Below are 15,901 nucleotides of genomic sequence, written 5' to 3'. Positions count from 1 at the left end.
TATAAGAACTCTCACCAGAGTATAAGAACTCAGGTGAGCCTCTCACCAGAGTATAAGAACTCTCACCAGAGTATAAGAACTCAGGTGAGCCTCTCACCAGAGTGTAAGAACTCAGGCCTAGAAGGGTTAGAGAGGACCTGGGGAGCAAGCAGGAACCCACTCTGTACAAAGACCTGCTATGTTTGATGTCTGTGTGCTACCTGAACTTAAGCCCCTGAAGCAGCTCGTAGAGCGAAACTTGGCCAGAGTCAGGCAAGATTCAATAAAGTCCATTTTACCGATTCCACCTTGTTGTTTGTTTGCTGTTAGCCATCTTGGATCGGTTACCGGTTTGTTTTCTTGGTTTTAAGGATATCCACAATTAATTTTCATCATCATAATTGTCTTTATATTCATTTCTAATGCAAATGCCAAGCTACCTAGAACTAGCTCACTGTAAAGTATGGAGAAGCATGCTGGCAGCAGGATAGAGGCACAGGGGTGGGCTGTAACTGGTTTTGAATAGCTTCATAGTAGTGCAATTTATTAAGAAAATGGACCCCAACTGCTTTATAGGTAGTAGTATATTCTAAATAGTCTAGTAAGGACTCTGAGGTATCTTTGGAGAGTATGTGGGGAGAGGGATGCCATTCATCATATCTGGTGGATCTGTCAGTTTACTCCAAAGGTACCGAGATGAAATAATGTTGTATATACGTGAGAGACTGGCAGTTAGGCTTCCCCTGGATCCTTTGGCGTTACTTCTTGGATCCCTGGTCCCAAAGGTATATAAAGTCTCCAAATGGGTTAGTTCATTAACTCATTAGTGGCAGCTGGGTTAAAATATTGCTAAGTTCTTGAATGCGTCAGGTATGCCTACTTTGGAAAATCATCTAAATAAAATCTGGCACATGTATATTATGGAGAACTTAACATTACCATTGGGATTGTTACCCTGATTATATAGAGGTTTGGGACCTATTTATAGAGGGGTAAATTTTCAGAAGGTTTCTGCATATAAAATTGGAAGTTACGTGCATAAGCAGTATTTTTCAAAGTATGTGTGTAAATGTAAAAATAAAATAGGGGCAGTTTAGGGGTGTTCAGGGCAGGTTTTATAACTTTGCTCACATGTTGCTATTTTGTAAGCAGTATAATGCATATATTATTGAACTTTTCCAAATGCTTTTAAATCTCAGTATTAAGCTGCATAAGTGAAACTGTACTTGCCTTTTGTCTGTAGTTTTTGGATGGAAGGTCTGGGTTAAATAATGGGGGCTTAGGATGAAGTTCTGGAGGGCCTAGGTGAACTGGTGGATGTGTTGATGAACTGGTGCACAATTAAATGTTTTCCATAAATGGAGTCCATGCATTCATTATAAAATACTTGTCTCTGCATATAAGTTGGGGTTATTACATGCACATGTTACAATTACTATGTATGTAAAGTATGTGTGCATACTTTTGTAAAATGGGTAGAAAAATTATAAAGTTTTCTGCATTATAAATATGCGTGCATACTGAAATATATTCATATACTTTTGGGGCAGAGATAGACTATATTTTATTCTGTTGCTCCTACCATACAGCTTATAAATACTGCTGTAACTTTAGTTTCTGTGTCTTATGTGCACATGTGCTGACTTTTGCAGGCTATTAAAAATTATACTCAGAATTTGTCTAGAGACACCAAAAATCCAATGAGTTTACTTCTTGCTTTACAATAATACAATCTTGTTGCCCAAAATGGGAATGTGGCACTGAAAATTTATATGACCTCCTCGACTTGACTGCCTTTCGTTAATCATCCTTGGTGACTTTAACCTTCATGCAGCTGTCACCACTACATGTGGAGGTCCAATGAAACAAACCGGAAGGTGGTCCCACGTAGCCAAGGCAAAAAAACAAAAGGGACTACCTTACACCGTGGAAAGACTTTTATTAGAATTGGGCAATTCTAATAAAAGTCTTTCCACGGTGTAAGGTAGTCCCTTCTTTTTTTTTACCACTACATGTGGGCCAGCAAGAGACTTCATTGAAAGCATGTCCACCCTTGGATTTACCCAGTGTGTAAGCAAGCCTAGACACTGAGCCAGCCATACCGTTGACCTTGTCTTTCTGCCCTCATCCTCCTTACTCCCCAGCACTGACTGCAGTCCCCACATCACAAAAGTATCATAGTCAGACCACCATCCAATAAAGCTGACCCTTGTCCACCTACTGGAGCACTACCATCTGCCTCCAGTCACTCCAAAAAACCTGCAACACCAAGAAGATCACACTGGATCTCCTCCTAGAGAACCTTCACCTCGAACTTCCCACTTCTTCTCAAACACTGATGACATGGTACATCTTTGGAATATAGAATTATTGAGAACACTGGATATACTAGTTCCAAAAAGAACCCATAGTTCATGTTCCATGGGTTTCTGCCATGATTCACCTCTGATCTGTGCACCTAGATTCTCTGGCTGATACTCTGCTCCACATCTGACAAGCTGCAATGTAACCAATGCAGATCAGCTTACAAAAGAACTGTCATCCTTGCCAAAGAAAGCTGCATCTCATCACTAATTGCAAATGCTGAGAACAGTACTAAAGAGCTGTTCGAGAACCATAGGGGCGGATTTTAAGAGCCCTGCTTGCCTAAATCCGCCCAAATCCGGGCGGATTTAGGCGAGCAGGGCCCTGCGCGCCGGTGAGCCTATTTTACATAGGCTCACCGGCGCGCGCAGACCCTGGGACTCGCGTAAGTCCCGGGGTTCGCCGAGGGGGGTGTGTCGGGGGCGTGTCGGGGGGCGGGCCTGAACCGCGCGGTGTGCTGGGGGCGTGCTGGGAGCATTTCGGGGGCGGACCCGGAGGCGTGGTTACGGCCTGGGGTGTGGCCGCGCCCTCCGGACCCGCCCCCAGGTCGCGTCCCGGCGCGCAGGAGGCCCGCTGACGCGCGGGGATTTACGCCTCCCGGAGGGAGGCATAAATCCCCCAACAAAGGTAAGGGGGGGGGGCTTAGACAGGGCCGGGTGGGTGGGGGGGTTAGGTAGGGGAAGGGAGGGGAAGGTGAGGGGAGGGCAAAAGGAAGTTCCCTCCGAGGCCGCTCCGATTTCGGAGCGGCCTCGGAGGGAACGGGGGTAGGTTGCGCGGCTCGGCGCGCGCCGGCTATACAAAATCGATAGCCTTGCGCGCGCCGATCCAGGTTTTTAGCAGATACGCGCGGCTCCGCGCGTATCTACTAAAATCCAGCGTACTTTTGTTTGCGCCTGGAGCACAAACAAAAGTAGGCCTATTCGCGGAGTCTGAAAATCCGCCCCATAAGGAACTCCTCCAGTTGGGCACCAATGTCAGCTCACTATTTATTTAAAAAGACTTGGATTCTGCAGCCTCCAGTATAATTGTTTGGTGCGGATCACAAAATACAAATATTCATAATTATAAAACAAATATAACTCCAAGTAAAACACAAAAAAATAAAACATATACAACAACACTCATTTAAAAGCATAATTAAAAAATAATATATGCACACATTTCCTAAAATTTTTCAAGTCCTTTACTTCCCTAAGTACAGTCAGGATATTCCAAATGGTAGCAGCAGAATAAGAAAAGGCTCTTATATGAGTTAACTGATGCTTATAGTCTCCTATGGCTGGAGTCACCAGCAAATGGGACCCAGATGATCTCAAAGATTGCACAGGTTCATACCACTTCAACTTTTGAATAATCAAACATGCATGATCTGAATATAAAAGCTTATGAAGCAAGACAAGTAATTTAATTTGAGATCTTCTCTTAACTGGTAACCAGTGTAACTCCAGTAATACTGGGGTGATATGCTGATTATATCCCACCCTATTTAGGAGCCTAGCTCCAGCATGTTGCACTAGTTGCAGTATTCTGAATAAGTTGTTACAGAGATCCACCTATAAGCTATTACAGTAGTCCAAATGACCTAACACTAAAGACTGCAGATCTGCAGGGAGCAAAAATTTTAAAGGTTTTAATAACTTTAATTTATAAAAAGCTAATGTTGTTACTTGGCTAATATGTGGCTTCATAGTTAGCCTAGAGTTGAGAATGATTTCAAGATTTCTACTCAGATAAGATACTATATGCAAAACAGTATCTTCAACTGATAAGGAGAGACAATGTCCAGTAGAGGCTTTCTTAGCAACCCACAATAAATTAATCTTTTGCACATTCAGCAGCAAACCATTCATTGCCAACCAACTTCTGACCTTAAATATACATGTTTCAAAAAATGTTTTTTTTTACAGGGAAGTTACAATTCTCATCATAGGAGATAAAAAACTGGATGTCATCCATGCAAATGAAATGTTACCATCAGCAACCTAAAAATAGACCCCAGTGGAGCCAAATAAATATTAAAAAGAACTGAGGACAATGCTGAGCCTTGTGGGACTACTAATGTTAAAGAATGCCAGCAGGGAGACAAACTCCCCATCTGCACCAGCTGCCTCCTCTTCTGCAAAAATAGACCTAAACCAAGACAGAACTAGACCACTTGGAAAATAGCCACTGCTATTACTAGCATCAGTAGCATGGGATTTTCTTAGTTTTTGGGTACTTGCCAGGTACTTGTAGCTAGATTGCCCAATGTTGGAAACAGGATGCTGGGCTTGATGGCGCTTGGTCTGACCCAGAATGGCAATTTCTTATGTTCTCACATATACCAATATTAGGCAACTGTTCAATCAACAAATCATGACAGATGGTGTCAAATTTGACAGAAACATTTAATTGTACCAGGATACCCTCTTCCCCTTGTCCTAACCAGCAATATAGGGAATCCAATTGAAAGAGCAGCAGCAATTCAGTATTATGATGTTTTCTAAATCCAAACTGATAATCATCTAAAACAGCATTGTCGTTAAGGAATACATCAAGTTGCAACACCGTACATTTCTTCAGAATTTTGGCCAATGAAGGTGAATTAGAGAGAGGGCGAAAATTGGATAATTCATTTGAAACTAGATTTGTATTTTTCTTAACATGTATAATTGCAGCCCACTTAGGCAATCAGGTACAACATTCTTAGCCAAGGAATTATTTACCAATGTTCTGATAATAGTGAACACGTCCTCTTTCATGTTTCTTATTAAAACAAATGGGCAGGGGTCCAAAAGGGAAAAATTGGACTTTAATTGGCCTATCACTGAGATAAGCTCCTTTGATGTAACAGGCTTGAAGCCAGACCATACCTTTACAGTTTGGTTTTCCTAAGGCTTAGCTATGACAACTGGGCCATATGCTCTAAGCTGTTGTTGAATTTTAACAATCTTCTCGTAGTTGAAATCAGTCAGTATATCAAAGCTAAGATAATTCATATCATTCAAAACAGGTTTAGAAGTGATCTTCCTAACCAGAGCAAATAACTCAAGAGACCGATTAGTAGATTTTTCCAGTGTTTGGGAATTAGGCCTTCATAGCACCCTGACAACTTGTCCTCTACTCTTGTAATAGGGTCTTATAATACTCTTTAGAATGTAAGCCCTTTTTAAAAGGATATGCAGAATGCTAAAGAGGCCATAAAACAATTTGTGACTCCTGGGGTTAGCTCAGTTTCTTTATACTCTTGCACAGTTTCTTTCACTTCAGGGCTGGATTCTTTTATTGGACGGGGAAAAAGACCCTGAATGGCAGGGGTGACGCCGTTACTCTTTTATCTGGGAGAGATGGAATCCATTATCACTGACTTAATGTAGTTGCCAATAAAAAATGCAAGAGACTCGGATGAAGTGTCCAAAAAAATAGTGTCTCTGAATAGTTAAAGGCATAGTTCATAACAGTTCTTGTCACCACAGGTGGCTTTTACAGTTCTTAGTCTTGCCACTATCTGTGCAAGAGTCTTTCTTCCAGGGCAAGGGAAGCACTCATCCTCTAGGGCTTGGATAAATGAGATTCCCAAGTAGGCAGGGGTATCCTTGTGTGGGCAGAAACTCCCCTCCATGCTGGCCTGAAAAAAAGGATATCACAGTCTCTGCACAGAAGCCCAATTTTCTCTCTCCCCAGGGGTGAAGACTCCAAGTTGGGGGTCCTCATGATTAGCTCAGTTTTGATCTGGCTCTTCAGATGTTCAGTCTTTCTCTCTCTTGAATCCTTGGTGGAAAAGGATACACTCAGGAACATGCAGGTCTTATTCCTCTTTCAGAGTAGGAAGGGGGGGGGGGGGGGGCGGCAGCAAAATGTTTCCTCCCAGATCTTGTAACCAAATTTCTCTTCCCAAAAACTGAGTTTGAAAAGACCAGAAAATCTCTGCAGTGGATCACCACCCGCTGCAGAGAATTTCCTCTGTCATCCAGGAGGTTGCAAAGGGGCAGCTCTTCCCTAACCAATGCCCCCCAAGGGAAAGGTTACGCTGTGACCTCTCTCCAGGCAACACCCAGGGGGTCTTGCGGGCTTCTTATCAAGAAAAATATTAGAAAATCCCAAAACAATCCAGAGAACCAACCCTGCCAGCCAGTGAGTGGGCTGGAAAGGAAGCCTCCCAACCTCAGGTCTGCAGGCAGATGGTAGCTAAGTGCAGGGGTATGCCCAAAATACAACCAATGCAAAAAGCTCCCTCACCTCCTTTATCTTCAAAACTTAAGCTGCACGGCCACAGAGCTCTCAGGAGAGAGCTGTTTTTATTACCTCACAAGGGGATGGCCATCCCAGCACCCTCAAAGGGAGGGGCTGTAACTGAATGGTGCCTCCCCTAATTACTAACTTGTACTGTTCCTAGCTAAAGGAGTTACCTCAATGATAATGAGCCCAGCTAGCCATTAAAAGAGGATTTGTCATGAGACCACCTTCCAAGTCTTTTGGCTTGTCTTAAACTTTGCCTCTGAGCAGCTAATGCGCGTGAAAACCAAGGCACATTTATTTATTTATTTATTTATTTATTTATAAGTTTTTCTATACCGGCATTCGCAATAGATATCGCATCATGTCGGTTTACAATTAACAAGTGGATAGGTAACAAACAAGGTAAAAAACTAACATTTATCTTAATAATAATAATAGTTGTAGTAATAATAATGATAAAAAACATTAAACAAGAGAAGGTTAAGGTATGCAGTTACAATAAAACAAGGGAGTAATACAACTTGGAGCATAGAAAAGAAGCTGGGGATTAAATAGAGAGAACGTAAATGCCAGTTAATGTGCTTGAGGCATTAATGAATTGTCCTTGTGAGGTAGGGATATTGATTATGCAGTAGAGATATTAATTACCATGAATAAGGCAAAGTCTGAGCGCCTAGTTAATAATGGAATAGGATCAGTTTAGTTCAGGAAAGGCTTTCAGGAATAGCCACGTTTTGAGTCTTTTCCTGAATGTGGGCAGGCAGGGTTCCTGTCGCAAATCTGGTGGGATAGAGTTCCACAGTTTTGGTCCTGCAGTGGAGAAAGCCCTGTCTCTGGTGGTTATGTGCCTCATGGATTTGGAGTGTGGTACTTGTAGTGTTTCTCTATAGGACTCTCTGATTGGTCTGTTGGATGTAAATTTTTTGAGAGGAATTTGGAGGTTGAGCAGAGAATGTTGATGAATAGCTTTGAAAATAGTGGTTATGGACTTATATATGATTCTGTAGTGAATTGGCAGCCAGTGCAGGTCTTTGAGGATTGGTGATATATGGTCTCTTCTCTGTGTGTTAGTTAATATTCTCGCAGCCGTGTTTTGAACCATCTGAAGGGGTTTCGTGTGAGATGAAGGGAGACCTAATAGCAAAGAGTTGCAGTAATCTAGTTTAGAAAATACTATTGATTGCAGAATGGTTCTGTAGTCATGAAAGTGGAAGAGAGGTCTTATTCTTTTTAAGACTTGGAGTTTATAGAAGCAGTCCTTAGTAGTTTGATTTATGAATGCTTTTAAGTTTAACCTGTTATCAATGATAGCTCCCAAGTTTCTTACTTGTTGAGTTTGTAAATTGTGTGGGGGATTTGAGTCGGTGTTACTGTTTTCCGATGAAATTAGGAGGAGTTCGCTTTTTGAAGAGTTTAGTATTAGATTGAGGTTGGAGAGGAGTCCATCAATTTTTTTTAGACAAGTTTCCCAGAATTCTAGGGTTTTGCTGTAGGATTCTTTGACGGGGATGACTATCTGGACGTCATCTGCATAAATAAAGTGTTTAAGGTTTAAATTAGTTAGCAGTTGGCAAAGAGGGAGCAAGTAGATATTAAAGAGTGTTGGTGAAAGGGAGGAGCCCTGTGGAACTCCCGTAGATGAAGGGTAGTGTTGAGATTCCTTGTTGTGAATTTTGACTTTGTATTTTCTGTTCCCTAAGAACGATTTGAACCACGAAAGTGCTGTTCCTGTTATTCCAATGTTTGCTAATTGAATTAGTAGGGAGGCGTGGTTAACCGTATCAAAGGCGGCTGAGAGGTCCAGGAGGATCAGTAAATAAGTGTGACCTTTATCCAGGCCCATGATGAGGTAGTCGGTCAGGGAAATTAGTAGTGATTCAGTATTTAAAGCTTTTCTGAAGCCATATTGGGACGGGAACAGAATTTTTTGTTCCTCGAGGTAGTCTGAGAGTCTGGAGTTAACTAATTTTTCCGTTACCTTAGCTATGAATGGGAGATTGGATATAGGACGGAAATTGGTAGGATCTCTAGGATTTAAGTTGGGTTTTTTCAAGAGCGGTTTGATGGATGCAATCTTCAGGTCGTCTGGGTAGATTCCTTGTGCTAGGGAGCAGTTAATAATGTCTGTCAGAGCGTTGGAGATTGTGTCTGGTATTAGCAGGAGAAGTTTGGAAGGGATGTGGTCTAATGGGTGAGATGAAGGTTTCATTTTCTTTAATGTAGAAAGTAACTCAGTAGTAGTGATGGGTTCGAAGGATTGTAGAGTAATGTCTTTGTTGTGGTGGAAGTATGTGTTGGATGGCGTTGAAGTGTTGGTTCTCAGCTGTGTTATTAGGTTGGATATTTTGTTGCTAAAGAAGAGGGCCAGCTCCTCTGCTTTTTCTTGAGCTAAGTTGGCAGGGATGTCAGGAGTCGAGGTTTGTGTTAAGTTAGATACATAGGCAAAGAGGGCTTTGGAATCAAAGATTATGTGATGGATCTTCTGTGCAAAGAAATCCCTTTTTGTTTTTAATGTAGCGCTTTTGTATTGGTGGAGTGCGAGTTTGTAAGCAGAGAGGGAGGTCTGTGTTGGTGTTTTCCGCCATTTGCTTTCCTTCTGTCGTAGGGAGTGTTTAAGTTTTTGAAGTTCTTCTTTAAACCACGGTTGTCTTTTGGAGGTGTTGTGTTCGAGTTTTTTTGTTACCAGCGGACAGAGATTGTTAGCTGCTGTTTCTGTTATCTTGGACCAAGAGTGGAGGGCTGAGTTGGGTGAAGAGATGTCTATGAGTGGGAGTTCTGGGCCAAGATGATTGTGTAATTCCTCAGAAGTGCAAGATTTCCTGTATATGAATTCCGGTTGTGGGACAGGTTTTCTGCTTGATTGTTCTAGCAAAAAGGTGGAAGATATTAAAATATGGTCAGACCAGGGAACAGGTTGGCATTTGGGTGAAGTTGATTGAGAGATGCTAGAGTTTACAAATATTAGGTCCAGGGTGTGACCTGCTCTGTGGGTGGGTTTGTTTATGATCTGCTTGAAGCCTATGGCCGACATGGCGGTTAGGAAAGATTCGCAATTGGTTGATAGAATGGGGTCGTCGACGTGTATGTTAAAATCTCCCAGTATTATGGTGGGATGCTCCAGATTTAGGTAAGTTGTTGTTAATTCTAGTAAGGGTGATGCATCGGATTCTAGAAGGCCTGGAGGAGCATAGATTAGAAGAATTTGCAGACTGTCAGATTTGAATAGGCCTGTTTCTATTTTTGAAGGTGAGTTAATTGGGAATTGAGTAATTTTTAGCTCTTTTTTGGCTGCTAGGAGGATACCTCCACCCCTTTTCTTCTTTCTAGGGATAGAGAAGATATCGTAGGTTTGAGTTGGGAGTTGGTTTATCAGTGCAGTGTCCGTGTGTTTAAGCCATGTTTCAGTTATGGCGCATAAGTCTGGATTTTTGTCTAAGAGAATGTCGTTGACACCCGTTTACATGTTTACCCGTTTACATGTTACCCGCACATGTTTACACCCGTTACTTTGTTACCTCCCATAGGGTGCTACGGCATCATAAATCACAGATAAACTGGAGTACCACTTAAGCAGTACCCTCATCATCAGATAAACCTTTCCAGACCTCTGTAGCTATAGATTTTTTGCCACTGAGGCATAAAAGATTTCATATCTACTTGTGGATGTATATGCTAATTACTATCTGGTTGATGTTAAAAGCCCCACGTGTGCCAAAGCTGGGAGATACACGCGTGACTTGGCCTGGCGCGCAGTGTGGATTTTAAAAAGCGTGTGAGTATGCGCATATCTCCCAGTACACGCACAAATCATAAAGTACAAAAAGGGGTAGGGCATGGGTGGGGTCTGGTCAGGGCATGGGCAGGCTGAGTCTGTTACATGAAGTCTGCTTGTACGCATTTCATCACACCGGGGTCCCCTACCCCATAATTTTACTTCTGCTGTGGATGGCATGTAAGTATTAAAATAAAATAAACTTGGCTGGTCAGTGAGATTTTAAGGGTCGGGGCTAATAGGGTAATAGTAAGGCAAGTTAGCTAGGGGGCTTAGGAAGTTCTCTCTTTTACTGGGGTGAACTGGGAATGAACTAGGGAAACGGGTAATTGTTTTGGCACTGGTATCTACTAAAATCCCCCACACTTACGTGATCGAGTCAGCATTTATGTGCACATGCACACGTCAATATAAAATCATGCGCACATGAACGTGTGTATAGCCGATTTTATAACAGGTGCACGTATACGCAAATATACACATGTATGTTATAAAATTGCCACATCTATGTGCGTGAGCCAGCAAACGTGTGCACATGTGTGCCTGCGTGCGGGTCTTAAAATTCACCTCTTTGGGAGGCTATGGTATTCTTGGTCAGAATGCTGGGAAGGGAGGTAGGACTTGCTGGCAGGCATGCGGAAAGTTTAATGCCAGCCTCTGGCAGGAGTTAAATTTCTCAAGGTAGTAGAAGATGTGCTAGGTAGCCTCCCAACTAGCACGCCTCCTTTCATTGCAGGGTAAAGCTGTTACCCTGCAATTTGCATGCATCCATGTTAAGCTTGCCAGAGGTTTTTAGCACAGGTTTTCAGCGCTAATATCCTTATTACATACCTGGGCAAGGCAGGAACCAAATAATCCATATAAAAAAATGATCAAAAACTCATGGTAAGCCAGCGTAGCTTATTACATTGGCCCCACTATTTTGGTTTTCTTTCTATAGACTACCACTAACCTATATGGAAGTATTTGTGTGAAAGCAGTGTCTAGAAGGGAAGTCTTCCAATCTTACATTTCTTTTTTTCTCTTTTAACTCTCTACTGTCTGATTTCTATCTATTTGTAGTTTATTGAATCTGATCTATTAATCTCAGCTTATTTCATTAAGAGCATAGTATTATAGCATTGCAGACCCTTCTGGTTCAACTTTGAGAGTTCATAAATCATACTGATATTAGAATATCTGTTTTGTGTTTTTTATTTCTTAGTTCTTACTGAGTGCTTATAATAATCTTCAACTGATTTAAGCTGCTGTCTGTTTCAACAGGCTTTATACATTAGATGGGAAACTCATCCATGATGGAGCACAATTGGAAAATGGACAGTTTTATGTAGCTGTTGGCCGCGATAAGTTTAAGAAGTTACCTTATGGCGATCTGTTGTTTAGCAAGTCACCAGTGAGACGAAATTATGGGTAAGCTGAAGAGTACTGTAGATTCATTTTGTATGCAGACTATATTTGCATTATATTTACATTTATTTGAGATACTTTTTCATGTATTTTTCTGATTGTGGTAAAGGGGTACATTGCCTTCGTAGAGGGTAATTTTCAAAGAGTTACACACTGGTTATGTCCTTGAAATCTGCATATGTAGGTAAGTAGCGTGTACATTTTATTTATTTATTTATTTATTGGTTTTTATATATCGCCGCTCATCAGAGATATCGCGTCGGTGTACATAGAACAAAAACATACGCCGGAGCATTATACATGGAACAAGAATAATAGTGTAAATCTTATACAAAACAACTAATATGTATATGCTCTTTTGGAAACACCGATAGTATGTGCATGCTTGCTGTGTCAGGCCTAAATGTTAACAGGGAGAAAAAGATTCAGTTTAGGAACGTTTTCGAACAAGGTTTGGAAGTATGTGCACAAGTTGCTATTTTATAAATGGTTTAAGAGCTAACATTACCAAACCTGTCCATACAGTTTTACACTTGCTCATTTTGTCATAGAAGTTAAATTGTACTTTATCTTTTATCTGCAGTTTTTAGGTGGGAGGTCTAGAATAAGTGGTAGGGGGTTAGGGAGAAATGCTGAGGGGGTGACCTGGTAGAGGTGTTGTCAAACTGATGATTTCAAGTATGTACAAGTATTATCAGAAGCTGAATGCACGCATTCTTTATGAAATACATGCCTCCACATATAATTCAGAGTTATTATGTACATGTGTTACAATTATTCCGCATGTAAAATATATGTACGTACTTTTATAAAATGAACAGAGATAGAGTACGTTTTCCTGTATTACAAAAATATGCATGCATTTTTGGGGCAGAAATATGCTATATTTTATAAATTATGTGGCTCCTGCCACACAGTTTATAAAATACTTCTACATGCATTTGATGACTTACACAGACTGTTGGAAATTGGTCTTATATAGTTTACTCAAATCCCTAGGTATAGTAATTGCTTAGTATCTAAGGGAATCATATGCCATTTTCAAGGGGAAAACCATTCCTCAGGAATTCTCATATTTTGTGTCAATAGGCAGCCTGAATTATCCAGTACACGTGGGTGATGTCATCCTACGGTACCGAACAGACTTGTCTCTCCTAGCTAGTAGAACTTTTGAGTTCTCCTGAGCATGTGCGGGAGTTCCCACGCAGGTGTTGCCTCGTGAGTGTCCTCAGTTATTTTTTGTCCAAGCCACAGTACAGACATTTACTCAGTCTTTCCAGATATTTTTTCCCAAATCCTATAACATTTTTGTTTCATTTTCATTATTTTCTTTACATTTCCTACTATTGCCTTGCTGCACTGCAGCACCTGAAACAGCACTTTTCAGTGCTACAAAAAAAAAAAAAAAAAGAACATTTGCCTCCACAGAATAGCTATCAAGAAGAAAAGCAAGTGAGCAGATTCAAAAAACTGCATCGGTGGTAAGGCCTCACCAAATGTTATCCTTACTTTTCTCCAAATCATGACCTGAAAAACTGTTATGCCTATGGACAGATGTCCTGCGCTCTAAATGCTCCAGGGCACATCGCAGGGTGGAACTGCATAAGTCTCTCAAAAGCTGCAGTGGATCCTCCTCCTGCAGTGCAGCATCGTCTGCCTTGCCAGGACATGAGTTGAGTCCTCAAAGACTCACTGTTATGATTTCAGTTGCTATACAGCCTCACTGTACCCTGATGACACTTCCCTACCAATAGAGGCCTCCGGTGAGCCCCACTCTGAACTGTTCTCAGCATCTCATCCCTGGTCTCATGACTCAACCTGCTTTGCAGACTCTCCTCCACAGAGAACCTTGAAGAGCATACTCTCCAGGATGGCCAAGCTCCTCCCTCCTGCCTGCACCAACCCAGACTCAAACCCTATATAGCCCTGCCATATCAGTCCCAAGATGCTTCTCCATTGAGTCACCCTTGGTGCCTTGCCCTAGCCACTCTTGCCTTGTGGCCTTCCCAGGCCTATCCTTGTTTTGCCTCATGGCATCTGGGCCTTCTGACCTCAGCCTTGCCTTGGTTCACCTCACGGCCTCTGGGCCTTCTTAATTCTTAAGCCTCACCTTCTCGGCCTCTGGACCTTCTGACCTAAGCCTTGCCTTGCCTTGTCTTGTAGCTTCCAGGCCTTCTGACTTCAGCCTTGCCTTCCCTTGCCTTGTGGCCTCTGAGCCTTCTGACCTCATCCTTGCCTTGCCTCATCTCGTGGCTGCTAGACCTTCTGACCTTTTCTTGCCTTGTGGCCCCCAATCCTTGCCTTGCCTCATCTCGTGGCTGCTAGACCTTCTGACATTTTCTTGCCTTGTGGCCCCCAATCCTTTTGACCCTTTCTTTGGCTTGCCTTGCCTTGCCTTGTGGCCCCTGGGCCTTCTAACCCTTGCCTTGCCTTGTGGCCCCTGGGCCTTCTAACCCTTGCCTTATCTCATGCCCTTTGGGGCTTCTTGCCTCTTGCCCTGCCTTCTGGCCTATACAGGCCTAGCTTTGATCTATGGCCAATCTAGGCGTCTCCTTGTCTTGCCCCTCAGGGTTTTCCTGAATCACTGCCTTTGGGCTTGTATGTTCTATGTCCTGTCTTGTGCTGTCATGTCCAGTCTTTGTCTGTTCCTGTCTAATCCTCAGTTCCAGTCTTATCTGTACTCTTTTCCAGTCCAAGCCTTGGTTCCAGCCTTACCTGTAATGCTGTTCCAGTCCAAGCCTTGGTTCCAATCCTTGCTCCAGCTTTACCAGACTGTCCCAGCATTGCTTCAGCTTTACCAACATGTCCAAGATTTGGTCCAGCCTCATCAGATTGTCCAAGTCTTGCTCTGACCTTGCCTTGCCACCCTGCTCCACTCTGAGAGTGGTGTCTCCTAAGCTGTGCCTGGACCAGAGTCATAACACTCTCCCACTGGCCCAAATCAAAGCTGCTGCAAGACCATGCTTGCTTTATTCTTAAAGCTCCAGCATGGCCCAGATAGAAATGCTTTGAATATCTCATACAACTTATATCTGGGAACAGACCCGATGTTGTTCACTCAGGACGAAAGAGCGCTCTATCATCCAAACCTTCCAAGCCTCAGTCTAATTGATTGGATGTTGAAGGCTCAGTAATTGCTCATCTCTCTTTGCCTTAAGCAATCAGGTCTGACTTAACTTGGCTGGTTAAGTTAGCCCCTATCTCACCCACCACTTAGATGGATAACTATTAACTGGATAAATAGTTATCCGGCTAAGAGGCGGCTGCGGATCATGGCCAGATATTCAGAGTGCCACTTAACCTGGATAAGTCTGAACTTATCCATCTGAGTGGTGCTGACTATTGACTGCACTGAGTTTAGGTCCAGGGAAAGACTCAAGACTATGAAATTCCTCCAGGATAAATCTTAGGATATTTGGGGATTAGCAGTGTGAACCAGAATGTCTTTTGTAAATGGTAAAATCATGAAATCCACTTCCCTAGTCTTTATACCCTTTACTAATATACAGTAAATTGTTGATGTTACATTGATTTGGATTTGATTCCTCAGCTTATTTCTTATATATACTAAATCAACTTCTTAATTTGTGTTATAAAGCATGGACACAGTTTTAAAGGAAGAACAGATCAATGACATTTATCTCATTATCTCATTACCAAAATATTTAACAATTATGCTGTAAACCTCAAATAACCTTTGACATCTCTCCATTCTTTCTCAATCAAAATATCACTTTATAACATGTGTTTATTGCATTACTTTCAATTTCCATCGCAAGCAGGCATTAATTAACTATAAAGCATGAGTGATGTCATCAAGTGGTGCTGCTCCAGACCCAGCTGTCAGTTCAATAAAAATGTTACTGAGCATGTGCGGGAGTTCATGTTTGTGCATACACCGTCTCATAAGCCCCTCAGTCTTTCTTCATCTGAGCTACTGCACAGACATGTCCCTGTCTCTCTGTTTTTTCAGTTTTTGGCCATGTGCCTCATTACTTTTCTGTTTTATTGCTGCTGCTTTGGTAGTCTCTCAAAAGAACTTAACTTTTTTTTTTTTTTTTTTTACAAATGAAAAGATTAGCATGGAGGAGTCTCAAGGCTAAAAAGCCCATGCTCAACAGCTTGAAGGCAGTAGTATAATGGGTACACTGTCACTTAAAA

The 15,901-nt window shown here is 42.0% G+C and overlaps 1 protein-coding gene across 2 annotated transcripts in view; it reads left to right on the top strand.

Annotated features, from left to right (window-relative positions):
* The window catches only part of DCDC2 (doublecortin domain containing 2), a 445,801-nt gene that overhangs the window by 138,972 nt on the left and 290,928 nt on the right, over positions 1-15,901 (top strand). For both annotated transcript variants that reach the window (XM_029590761.1, XM_029590762.1), the window contains exon 5: positions 11,597-11,743. In XM_029590761.1, the coding sequence (XP_029446621.1) occupies positions 11,597-11,743 (147 nt within the window). The remainder of the gene's footprint in view (positions 1-11,596; positions 11,744-15,901) is intronic.

Source organism: Rhinatrema bivittatum, chromosome 2 (assembly GCF_901001135.1).
Source record: "Rhinatrema bivittatum chromosome 2, aRhiBiv1.1, whole genome shotgun sequence".
NCBI classification, from domain to species: domain Eukaryota; kingdom Metazoa; phylum Chordata; class Amphibia; order Gymnophiona; family Rhinatrematidae; genus Rhinatrema; species Rhinatrema bivittatum.
This window is presented reverse-complemented; position numbering and strand designations above follow the sequence as displayed.